Here is a 12,751-nt window from a genome sequence, read left to right as displayed (position 1 = left end):
TCTGCAGTTCCTTGCAAAATAATTCTTAATAATTTGAGCTTTCTCATATTTTTTTAGTTTACAAAAACTAACTTCCACGTATTTGATTGTAATTTTATTAGATAGACCAATACAAAGTAGCGATTGTGAAGTGGAAGAAGCAAACTACTACCAATTTACTGTGACCCAAATACCCAGACATGCCCACCTGCATTTACTGACTGGAATGATGAAACCCTGAAAAACACAGACAAAGCAAAGCTAAAAAACAAAGTTACTTTCACCTAATCTAGCTTGTTGGGGAAAATAAAACCTCATGTCAGCTCGAGCACAGCTTCCCCATGGTGTGCATGGATCTCGCTAAAAGGGGAAGCTTATTTTTTCAGCAGCGACGGGGGGATCTGGTTAAGGCCGATGAAAAGATGGAGGGAGGACCTGCAAAAACGTTAGAATGAGGCAAAATCCGCAGACTCTAAAGCATCGTACGCCCCTTTCAGGGAGAGGAAGGCGCTGCTTGTGAATGCGTCAGTGAAGCAAACCGCAGTGTGACGCACAAGATTGTATTAACTACACCGACTGCCATGGAACCAAAAAAAGAGTGCATTGTTTGTACTTTGGCTCAGCTTTTGGAGATACAAACATGTGAGGTTATGATTATCTAACGTTAAGAGTGATGAACCAAATGATAGATAATACATCCAGAGCTGAATAATAATTAGTTGTATTTACTTGGCTAATTTTTCGGACAACAAGCGTATATTTAGGAGTATTTTTGCTGTGGTCTACTTTTTTACTTGAGTAATTTTGCTATGAAGCATCACTACTCTTGCTTGAGTAAAATTTCTGGATACTCGTCCGACTGTGAATAACTTCACCAAATCAAGATCAGCTTTAGCCTAAAATTCACCAGACACACACCTGCAATTGTGTGTTAAAGTTTTTAACATACCTGCAGTTTTTGTTAAAGTTTCACAAGTTTTATACCGAAAGAAACTGATTTGTTATTATTCATATGAAATATTTTCATTTTGATATTTAAAATACCAAAAATATCCACATGGCTTTATTTGAGATGATGTCATTTTTAAATATTAAGTGATCGAGGTTTTGATCAGTTACTGTGTATTTGAGCAGACATTTTCCTAAATACTTTTTTTATTCTTGCTTGAGTAATTTCTTGGACAAATATAACATTTGTACTTGAGTATAAATATGTTATACGAAGCAGTGCTATTCTTACATGAGTACAATTTTTGGGTACTCTGCCCACTTCTGAATATATTATCTCCATCCTTATTCAACATAAGTATTTTTTTATTTTCTTTGTCTTTTTTTACAGACCTCTCCTACTCAGTAGATTCAACCTCTTGATAAAGATCTATTGTAATTTCAGCTGACACTTTTATATCCTCATAAAGCCCGTCACAAAATCTCCAGGGTGCTTCCTCTTTCTAAAAGCTAACAGCCGAGGTGAATTGTTTCGCCCGTACGAAACGAGGAAGCGACCTGCAACAGACGTTTGCTTCCTCTTTGTGCTCTTTAACCTCACAGCTGCTCCTCTCTTTTGTTGCTACATTACTGGAGACACGGTGGCAGACCCTTCCCCCCGGGTAGAGCCCAGGTGCGCTTAAAATTTTTATGAAGGCCACGAAGCTTCTTTTAGATGGACGTGCTGCCGCTGCGCTGCTTAAATTCTCAAAAGGTCCGCTCCTGGACTTGGTCCAAGCTCCTCAGAGCAGCTTAGTTACCTGAGAAGTTTGGAGCAAGTACAGGATCTCTGACCTTTGTCTGCATCAAATGTTCTCGGTGTCGTTTCAAAAGTTCTGCCTTCAGGAGTTTGAGGTGAGTTTGGCACTTAATGTTCATCATTCAGTGTTTTCTTATTTCTAAATTGTCTATTATTTATCAGTAGCATCATTGAAGGGATAGAGATTTGATTTAGCATTCAGTCAAGAATTGTTTTTGTCGTTTTAATCAAGTGAAATTAATAGATTGATTCTTAGCTACCTATTCTAAATGTGTAACAGAATAAAATTACATCTTTAACTCCGTATAATCTGCACCGGTCATTTGGTTGGTTACATTTTTAAGAAGTCTTAAGCCTTGGTCTGCTTTATTAATTTGTGTAGGATCATTGCATTGGCTAAACAACCACGTGTGTCAAAGTTTCAAACCAGTTATCTACTGATTTGCGGTCACATGCAATGCACAAGTACAGTCCGCAGTGAAAAAAACCTAACAGCTCCATGAATAAGTGTTCAAATAAGCCAAAGTGAAACCAGGATTTTTGAGTTTTTGTGTTGAAACGCAGCTTAGTGGATGTCTAACAAATCTGACAATGTGTTGAGAGAAAATCCTCGGCAAGTGTTTCTCACTTTAATTAATTTCTTAGTGGTATCGTAATTGGGAAAACAGCTTCCATAAACACAGAAAAGGGCATTGTGAGTGCATTTAAACTGAAAATAACTACATGAAAGGAGCCAGAGAAAGAGGCAGCTACTTTATTTTCATCTACATTTACAGACACGGAGTCAGACAGAAGGCTAAGGAGAGGAAACCCGGGACGAGTCGTTACCAAATGCATTCAAGACGGATGCAGTTAGAGCTTAAATGGGAGTGTCACTTCATAGGTTCATGCTAACACAAAAACCAGCTTAACATTTTCAAATGTCCTTCTATTAATATTTTAAGAAAAAAAAAAAAAAAAAACAATCTAGCCTTTTTTTTTTTTTTTTAACCAAAGCACATTGCCAAGTCACATTGCTGCTGCGTGGAAGACATTTTCACGAAATGCTATTATTTTTATTCAAACACGTGCAGCAGGTAGTGAACACAGCCTGACAAACTCAGGAACAAATAAATGTGCATTGGCATCTAAAGTATATTCCCTGAGCAAAAAGTAAGCAAAGCGAAACAGCCCTCCAGCATCTAAAATCCACTTCGGTTTTTTTTTTCTTTAAAAAAAGCCTAAATTCAGTGTATTTCTGAAATTAATGTGGCTCCATCCTAAAACACAGAATTCAGTAGAATATAAATAATCAAAAAAAAAAAAACGAATGGATGGCAGGGCACGTTTTCACAGAAATAAAAAATCAACTTATATAATACTAGGTTTAACTAATGGCGAGTGAAATAGGGGGCCATTTTGAAATATTCAATTCAGTACTGCAATTTAGTTAACCGATCACGCAACAAGTACAGCTGTGAAAGGAACTGACCTGTGGGGCTTCTGTAAAATGTTTTGCTGTGAGATAATGAGGCAACATAATATGGAAAAAAATCTGAAAAAATAAAATAAAATAAGAATGGAGTGTGTTGGTTTGGATTTCTTGCGAAAAGCAACAAGCTCTTCTTTGCTAAGATGTCCATCTATTCTCTGCAGATTAGGCTCAACGTGAAAATATGAACTTTTTGTAGTGCATGACAAAAACACAACTGGTATTTAAGTTAGAAGCAAGAAAAACTGAAAAAAAAAATCACCAAAATTAGGATTATAAATATATAGATATATATATATTTTTTGGATTTACATGAAACTATGTGTATTTTTTTAAAATGAAGTAAATGCCACCCTCTTTGTTCCCCCCATAAACAGATCTACCTTTGTGCAAACACTGATCTATGGAAGGCCTGATACAACACAGCATGGCAAAGCACCACACGGGATCACAGGTCACTCAAATGCGTTTATATTTCACTGTATGGCTTCTTAGATTTTGGCACGGACTTCATTTACACTGCGGAGGAGGAAGACGGGGCTGAAAACAGGCTAAAAGTGTCGCACCTCGCTCATCTGTCAAAACACAGATTCCCATCTTCAGTTTCACTACTTCCAGGACGACCGCATTTTGTAATCACTTCTCCATTGAAATCTAACCGTAGTCGATGTTTCTGAACAGCTGCTAGCAACAACGCCACTTCATACAATCCTCGCCTTTCGTTTCAAAACATCAAAGTACGCTCTTTTTGAGGTGTGCTCGCCTTGGATTTGAAGGTTTTTCTCTTTTAGAAAGGGAAGAAAAAAAAATAAAAAAAAACACACATTTTAGAAAGAAGACAAATTATTTGGTCGATTTTTGAGAAGTTCTTTAACTGAATCAGGATTACATGTATGCATGTCAATCAAAAACAACACGTGGAACAGCGTTTCGTTAGTAAAAGGTGCAGAGGCGTCTGCCACTGACGCTCCTTAGTCATCCACTGTAATATTGCGAAATAAGTAGGCCATTGATTCCCCGTTGTGGATGCGGCGGATGGCCTCGGCTAAGATCATGCTGACGTCCACCGTCTTGATTTTTGGACACTGCAGCTTTTGCACCTCGTGGGGCACCGTGTTTGTCACAACCACCTGAATACACAAGAACAGATCATGCTCACTCCGTTTTTTTACAGCAGACTGCAAATTCTCAATTTGAAATAAATTGATGGAAATATTTTGATTGCTGTCTCACAAATGTGACTGTATTAGTGAAATATTTTGAAAATGTAATTTTTCTTCCTCTCCACAATAATGTGTTAGTTCATCACATTAAATGTCAATCAATTAACTGCAATGTTTGTGGCTGTGAAATGACAAAACGTGAACAAAAAACAAACTTCTGTGAATAGTTAACTTGCGAGTTGGTGTAAATACAAACTACCGTGGAAATGTCTGGTTAACAAGAAATGTTCTGGAACTACCGTTTTCTGAACACCTGGCAGCTTTTAGGAACAGAAACCGACGGCTAATAAAAATGACGCTGCTGAAAACAATAACTCTTTGTTGTAACAGAAGTGCGATGAGTGACAGTTCAGATCGAGTTCCCATTAAAAGGAAGTACGTTATCCTACACTGTTCTAAAGAACAAAAGCTGAAGTTTGTTCTCATCTATCTTCTTTAGTTCAGTTCGTGTGCAACATGTTTTCACAGAAGAAAAACAGAAAACAATCGAGGCGCACACATCTGAAAACGGTAAGGTTCTACGTTCTCACCACATCGATAGCCGATTCCTCTATGAGACGAGGAGCATCTGCAGAAAGTAAACCATGGGTGGCCATGATGTAGATCTTATACGCCCCTCTCTCTTTCAGGATCTCTGCAGCAGCAACAAAGTCTCCCACGTCGTCTATAATGTCATCCTGAGCAGAAAAAACAACAATGTGGTTAAAATATTTTAACTCGCTCACCCAGTTAGAATCGACAGAAGGCAACCAATGACACCAAGAAAAAGGGGGGAGAGGGAATAGGAGTCACTGTAGCAGAAAAACAACACGGGTCGCAGAAAAGAGGCTTCAGAAAACACACCACATTCCAGAACACAACACAATCTAACACACACGGAAAGGAAGCCAATACAGTCTCTCTATCACCATCTCTATTGGAAATAGTTAAAAACACAGATTCATCTGCACATGCAAGACATTTAAAAACTAGTTGTGAAAACTGTGACCTTTCAATTCTTTACAATCAGTACTTTCTCTGCACCATAGCATATTGTGTATTGACATAAAAACACCTTGAGGTTGGAGTAATTGGGAGTTCACATCTTTTAGCAGCTAAAGATATACGTTGAATTGACATAGGCCGATTTTTGGCTTTTCTTTTTTACATATTGGGGTCGGTCTGATAAGCAAAACTGGGCTGGTGTTCACAGTTGGTGTTTATTTCCACCCTGAGACGATGCAGGACGGGTGGGAGCAGCACAGGATTGTGGGAGTGTTTAAAGAAAAGAGGTAATTTAGGTGGAGTGGTCGCCTTTATACAATGTCAAATGTGCAGTGAGATATATACACTATACATATATATATATGATATTGTTACAGATTGGTAATTATCACCCAAAATTTTCATATCTGTGCACCCCTATTAACATGTATTCATATATTCAGACATTCAAAGTACAAAAGATTTTAATATTGCATCTGAAGAATCTTACCACTATTATGGCGATTCTTCCGCCGACATCTCCAACTACAGTAATCGGAGGTTTCTCTTTGGCCATCATTACTAAAATGGAAAGAAAATCGGGTTACCTCGTATTACTTAGTTAAGAGTAACTTTTTTTCTTTTTTAGGAATCAAAGATTAAATCTAAGTAGATTGGGTAAAATGGGTTGAGAAAAGGGTTTTTGAGCAATCTAGCTCTCCAATTTATATATATATATATATTTTGGTTTACTAAATTTGATTTCTAAAAATGTAAAGCTAAACTAAAATGACGATCAATTAATCAAAGTCATTGGTTCATGTACCCCCTCCCCTCCATTCTACCCCTCCTACTTCTTAGGAGATCAAGCTGGAAGGCTAACCTAGTGCAAAGCATGCCATGCAAGGGTCAAATGACAAAAGGAGTTTCAGCCCAGGATACCCAATCCAAAAAAAAAGAAAAAACTGCCTGTATAGACACCCACACCCACACACCTTCAGGCCCAGGCTATAGCAGCAGTCCTCAAACAGACAGTTTAACACACACCAACAGTGGCAAGCACTGATGACAGATCCTTCATACACACTTGCCAATGTTCTGAACCGGTCAGTCAAATCTGAGCGCTGCCAGCGAACAGCCTACATTTCCATGCACACACACACCCCCCATTAGTCATATTGTTGTTTTAAAACATTTTAAATAAGCCATATTTATGCTCCACTTAGTTTGGCTTCATCAGCTACAATGAGTTGGCTCACCATTTTTAATACGGAATCTAAACATACACTCATGCAGCTGTTTAGCTTATGACAACGTCTGAATATCCTGGCCTCATCGACGTTCGTCTGCTGAAAACATACGACCGCAGTGCTATCTACAGGTCCAGTCAGAAGTTTACGTACACTCATGCTTTACTGCAATTTGCTCCTCAACCATCAGCACGTTTCTGGCTGCATATTTAAATAATAATTCTCATCAGAAGTAGTAGAGATCATCAACATGGGGTGGTTTTCCTGACAAATATGGAAATGGGGGAGGGGTATTTTTAAGCAAAGTTAAAATTCAATTTGGAGCTTTGAGAAGGTCTTGTTTTTTCTTCCTTAAGTTCCTCTGAGTGCACAAAAAATTAGAGAATTATGTTTGAAAAAAAAAAAAATGCCAGTGTTGGGAACGCAAGTCGTTAAAATGAAGTGTACAATTTACTTTACGAAAAGTGCTCAAACATCCAGTCAGAATTATGCCAGGAGCTTGTTGAGAGCTACAGAAAATACTTACACTTCTAATGCAACTTGCTAAAAAGAGACATTTATATATGTAAGCGTCTCTAATAATACATAAATACATCCAGCGGGTGTGTATCCATCTTTGTAAAATGTTGACCCTGTGTTCATTACAGAAACTTCTAAATACCTTCAAACTTGTGCAATCAATCATTATGCTTAAAAATGACTTAAGTTGAATTACTTAAGTTGTACGACGTAGGAACCATTCTTAGGTTCGCATCAGTGATGAGTGCATGTAAACATCCTGAACAGGGCTGTCCATGTAAAAACTCATACACATCCAATTCTAACTGCAAAATAAGGCATTAAAGTTATTCATGGTTGATGTTTAAGGCAGAGTTTTCTATGAGATTTACCAAAAATCTTTACAAAAACTAACAAAATGCATAGAACCATTTCAAAAATACCGGTGTGCATGTAAATGCAGGCAATCAAGAGGGATTTTTTTTTTTAAGGAAACAATCAACTGGTAAACAATCAGCAAGCCAAGCTGATTGTGAAGGAAAAGTTTTAGAAAGCAAAGAAAGGAAAAAAGCATGCCTTGCAGAACAGTGAATTTCAATCAGCCCCCTCAGTGTGAGAAAACCTGGAATCACTATGTACACCAAGAACAGCAGAATCCACGTTGTGATTAAAATACAGTTTACCAAAATCCAACTGTGCTGCATCGTGTAACGACCTGAAAAAAGTCTGGTTAGACTTTTACTGTTTTAAGAAAGGATTAATAAAATCTGCCAATATGCATCTTTTGTTGACGGTTCTAGATTAAATGCTGGAATCTGTCAATCGTTACATTCCTACTGACTTTCTAGTAACAGATCCTTAAAGCATGCTTCATTGTTTCCTTACATGCAAATCATGACACAAGGTTAATCAGGTTAAAAGTGGTTTAAAAATGGCAGCATGTGTTGATTGGCAAGATGAGTCCAACAGAAAAAAAAAAACAAAAACAAAAAATAAAAATAAAAAACTGACGCAGTTCTGGTTTGATTTAAGGAAACTAAAATTAGAGCACCACAAAACAAAGAAAGTTTAAGCCATCTTGTAGAAGCAGCTGTCTGGAATCAGACGAAGGTGCAGTAAATATGACGTCTGTTCAGTTCAAGACAAACGCGCCACACAAACTGCTGCTGGGAGAAAAGTGGAGATCAAACGGCCAATTGGACAAAAAAATAAATAAAAAAAAAATTTAAAAAATTCAACAATGTCAGGCTCTATTAGTTGGAGAGTCAATATTCCACCAACTCCCCCTCGTGAATCCAGACTGTATGTTTCTCAAGATGCAAAGACAAACCCTTTTTTTTTTCTACGCATGCACAAATTGAAGTAGAATTTGAAGAGGAATCATTTCATGGTCAGATATAAATTAACTTTAGGTCGTACTTGGAAGCTCTATGCCAGGGAACGGAGCTTGTTGTTTGCCTGCTATTGTCGACAAATAAACACCACATTAACACAAATGCACAAGTATAACACATGATACACACTGTATGCCAAGACTTAAAAAGAAAAAAAAAAAAAGAAGAAAAATCTGGGTTGAAAGCAATTTGAAAAATAATATTAATAAAGCAGACTGACTGAAACGTCTAAGACAAAGTTTTTTTGTTAGTTAAAAAAAAATGTATAAGTGGATTTTATCATCTCAAAGTTAAGCATGGGAACACAAAAAGTACTGAGACTATTCAATCGGAGTCATTTGCCAATGACACACCTATTTGATTTTGGTTCTCTTTTGATGACACCCTAACGCATAATGATCAAATATGTGGCAGGAAACAAGCGAAGGAGACGTTTCTTTAAATATTTTCTTGCTTCGACTCCTTCCACACTAGACTTCTCTGGGACCGTAAAGATTGCTAGGACCCTGCTGGATTATGGGAAATCCAGGACTTCACCACGGACTTCACATCCGCACAGATTGTCCCAATCTGTACTAAAATCATACATATAGAAGATTTCTGCTTCTCCACCTTGCCTTTAAAGAACCCCAGGAGTGTTTTTTTTTTTTCATCCATTTTTACATGTACAGCTTCTAGCTCACCAATCAGCATATAATTTGTTTTGCCTGTTGTGTGTATCGGTCAGGAGAAAAAGCCAAAAATAAATGTTTTTCATTGTGAACTGATTACACAAATGTTCTAAAGCTTGGTTGTTGTTGTTGTGTTTTTTTTTTTTAATGATACACATTGCAACCATTTTAGAACTGTATTTTAAACCTCCATAAACCTGTGCAAACATTTTTACTCCTCGTTCTCATCTCTAAATATAATGCCCAGCCTTCTCACTGAAATGTAACAAATACATTTGCATCCAAACTATAACCCAGGGACCTCGTACCCCCCTTCGGACCTTCATCAGCCAAGTTGTATGCACAATTTGGAGGTGTGTGCACTTTCGCAAAACACTGATTTTCACGTGTAATGCTGCACGCTGTATTTTTAATATGCCACAGAAGATTACTCTGAGACCTGGCAGATCCTTCATTTCATAATATAACCTTATTCCAGTGTGAGGTGGGGGGCCTTACTATCGGTCGACTGCTACGGATGCTTTGTGAGTAGAAGTTGTGTATCTGTGAGGTCATGCAATGACATAAACTCAATTACTTTGAGTATGAGTAATGGTATGAGTGAGAAACAGCACAATCATCAGCTCAAAAGAGGTTAGCACATGTAGAAGTTGTATTAGACTGTTAACTACCCTTTCAATGCAGACATCTCAACGTGTCACCGAAAGGTAAACGAGGCTGTGTTAATGATGCTACATTCATTTTTGGTTCATAATGTCTGTAATAGTTTGTGGTCAAGAAGATACATTCTTCTAATCTAACAAGTCAAAGCATGTGTTTAAATGTTAAAACTTTGGGAAACCGATCAATAAAAAAAGTCACGTAACTGCATGAAACAACAACATGTGACAGATATTATTTGTGCAATTTTGGATAAAGTAAAGTTCTAAAAGAAGAAAGACCGGGATCTCACTAGGCAGCTCCAGTCCCGTGTGCCCTGTGGTGTTGCGCACACACGGCGGCGAGTGTCTTCCATCGGCCATGTCCGACTCGGCACATTGGGCCTCGCCGTGGATCACAGCCAGACCCAGTCGGAGACGTTCCGCATAGGACTGAGCCCTGCAAGGACAGAAGACAACCCGTGAATACTTCGAATAGGTAAAAATAGATAAAAGGATAAACTAGGCCTCTACTGTGATTTCAATGTAACATCAATGTAAATGTTGCCCAACGTCTGATACCTTTTAGCTGCAGCAGGGGACTTTGCCACAATTATAGCATTTCTGTAATCAGGAATCTACCCGAATAAAGGAAAGCAGATGTTACCAATTCTTCCAAACTCTTGTTTCAATTGATGTCATAAGACGAAGACACAAACACAACAACCACCTCCTCTTGTATGTACTGAATCAAAAACGGGGAGGCTCGCAGATTATCCACCGGGAAGCTGAAAAAGCCTTGGATCTCTTTCTGATGCAAGTCCATGGTGATGATATGTGTCAATCCTTCAGAAATGCACAAAAAATAAAATGTTGATTAGAGAAGGTTTTTTTTTTGTTGTTTTTTTTTAATTCTGCAGTTCAGTTTTGCTTTGATTCCTGTACCTGCTTTAGCCAACATTGAAGCTAACAGTTTACAAACTATGGAGCCCCTCTTCCTCATTTTGCACTGCTTGCTATAGGGGAAGTAAGGAATAACTCCAATGATGTTCTTCGCACAGGACGTCTTAAGAGCATACGCCATAATGAGGAGCTCCATGATGGCTGTGTTGACATCTCTGGTTATAGAAAAATAAAGAAGAGATAGTTAAAGATTTCGATTAGAAAAAGAATCCAGCTGTGATAAAAACGAGCAAGTTTTCTGTGCTCACCTTGGTATGGTTTGGATAATGAAGATGGTCTGCCCACGAACAGACTCTTTCACATCCACTCTTGTCTCTATATAAAGGGAGGAAAATGTCATTTCACACAAACTGCAATTTACAAGCTGAAAATAAACAAACGCTATACAAACAATTAGTATTTTATGTTGGAACATTTGCTTATTGTAAATAAAGGTTCAATTTATCATATGAATTGAAACACTGATATTTCTAACTATAATTTCTTAAACTTTAAGTCAACTTTAAAAGCCTGTGTTTAGTTTTAATACACATAATCAGAGCATGTGAATAAATCAGTAAAATACTGATTTATTCGGTGTCCTGCTCAGGATATGTAAAAAGTCTTCAAATAACTTGAAAGTTCACTGTTGCGTGATAATGACATGCTAAATAATTTATCTTAAAAAAAAAAGGGGGATGGGGCAAAATCACCACATTATTAGATTTTTAATCAAATTGTCTAGAAGATTAGATTAGATGATTACTCAAAAGAAAGACATTTATCTTAACCACTCTTCAAAATGGAAAATATATATACATAAAAAAAAAAAACCATGAAATTCAACTAAGGTAAATGTTTGCTGATCTTTATGTCAGAAGATAACTCCTTGTTTGGGAGGCATGGAAAAATGAAATAAATTGTTTATAATCCTTAGAGAACTGTGTTATTTTTCTGTGTAAAATGATGCGATGGCAATAAAAGCCTTCTCAACTTTCAGGCCATTAATGCAGCATTACAAAAAACGTTTTTCAAACCTTTGCATATGTTTTCTTAGTATTTGGGAGGGGGGAAAAAAACTAGAGGTGGTCAAAGTAAGCGATGACCACCTTGTAGCTGCTAAAACTGAAAATAACTTAAAGAGGGCAGGGAATAAATAAAATGTGCACAGATATAAATAAATCAGAAATCACCTACCCGAGTGGGGGATTTTCGATTTTTTTTCTCTTACCTCTATTAGATTCCTGAAAGACGACAGATTTTCCCAGCTCAACACCCAACCTCCTGTAAAACAAAAGCATACCTTTGCATGCACTTTTCAAATAATTGTGTGATCTCAGGGTTTGCTGAATTTCTAACATTGTTCATTCATTCATGATTACAATATACTATAAATGACAAATCACCTGAACCTGCTCTGCCTCCTGTAATATCCCTTTATTTGTCAGTTAGTAGTTACACCCGAACACACCTAAGTACCTGAATACATGCGAGTATAGCTAAACATTAACTAGTGCTTGGAGTACTCACTCTGTTATCTTCTTAGCCAACTCTGTGCAAGCAGCGGAGGAGTTTGCAGAAAACACACGGTAGCCACTTTTAGCGACATTCATTCTGCAAGTTCAGTATTTTTATGTCACAGAAACTAAAGTCAGAAACGCCACTTTATTTTAACCCAACAAAACAGGAACGTTTAGCTTTTTTTTTTTTAACGACGCTGTCGTCGGCTAGCTAACTGCCGCACACTAGCGTCTGCAGTAAGTGAGCTAATTTATTCGAGAAGAAAAAGCTCGGTGTGGGACACAAACTTGACTAAATATAACAGGGAAATAAATACAGTTAAGTTAGCGTGTCTAATTACATGTATTACTCGCGAAAAGACAAATGATCCAGCCTATGCTCTATCAGGTTGCATGGTAACCTAACAGCGATCCACATTTGAGAACTACGGAGTGGTCACTGGGTCAATATTGCT

The 12,751-nt window shown here is 37.5% G+C and overlaps 1 protein-coding gene and 1 long non-coding RNA gene across 3 annotated transcripts; one reads left to right on the top strand and one right to left on the bottom strand.

The window, feature by feature from the left end:
• Positions 1-1,482: 1,482 nt before the first annotated feature.
• LOC103153308 (uncharacterized) lies at positions 1,483-9,308 on the top strand. Its single transcript, XR_001658939.1, has 2 exons — positions 1,483-1,821; positions 9,000-9,308. It is a non-coding gene; the product is annotated as an uncharacterized LOC103153308 (long non-coding RNA).
• LOC103153309 (phosphoribosyl pyrophosphate synthase-associated protein 1) lies at positions 4,044-12,751 on the bottom strand. Of its 2 annotated transcripts, XM_007574178.2 has the most exons (11): positions 12,307-12,751; positions 12,008-12,060; positions 11,046-11,112; positions 10,780-10,952; positions 10,565-10,680; positions 10,417-10,472; positions 10,149-10,294; positions 8,551-8,592; positions 5,895-5,965; positions 4,951-5,097; positions 4,044-4,327 (listed from the first exon to the last, which is right to left on the bottom strand). In XM_007574178.2, the coding sequence occupies exons 1-11, from the start codon at positions 12,387-12,389 to the stop codon at positions 4,169-4,171; spliced, it is 1,113 nt and encodes a 370-aa protein (XP_007574240.1). In that variant the 5' UTR covers positions 12,390-12,751; the 3' UTR covers positions 4,044-4,168. The 2 variants fall into 2 exon arrangements, with proteins under 2 accessions (XP_007574240.1, XP_007574241.1); XM_007574179.2 differs by lacking the exon at positions 8,551-8,592 and having other exon boundaries at positions 12,307-12,749.

Source organism: Poecilia formosa, unplaced genomic scaffold (assembly GCF_000485575.1).
Source record: "Poecilia formosa unplaced genomic scaffold, Poecilia_formosa-5.1.2 Scaffold346, whole genome shotgun sequence".
Classification (NCBI taxonomy): Eukaryota; Metazoa; Chordata; class Actinopteri; order Cyprinodontiformes; family Poeciliidae; genus Poecilia; species Poecilia formosa.
The sequence above is the reverse complement of the archived record's forward strand: the minus strand, read 5'-3'. Positions and strand labels throughout refer to the sequence as shown.

Coding starts and splice junctions, on each gene's coding strand:
- LOC103153309 (XM_007574178.2), bottom strand. CDS start 12,389: ATGAATGTCGCTAAAAGTGGCTACCGTGTGTTTTCTGCAAACTCCTCC. Junction 10,473..10,564: donor TTCAGTACATACAAGAGGAG/GTGGTTGTTGTG, acceptor TTATTCGGGTAG/ATTCCTGATTACAGAAATGC. Junction 4,328..4,950: donor AGGAATCGGCTATCGATGTG/GTGAGAACGTAG, acceptor TTGTGTATTCAG/GTGGTTGTGACAAACACGGT.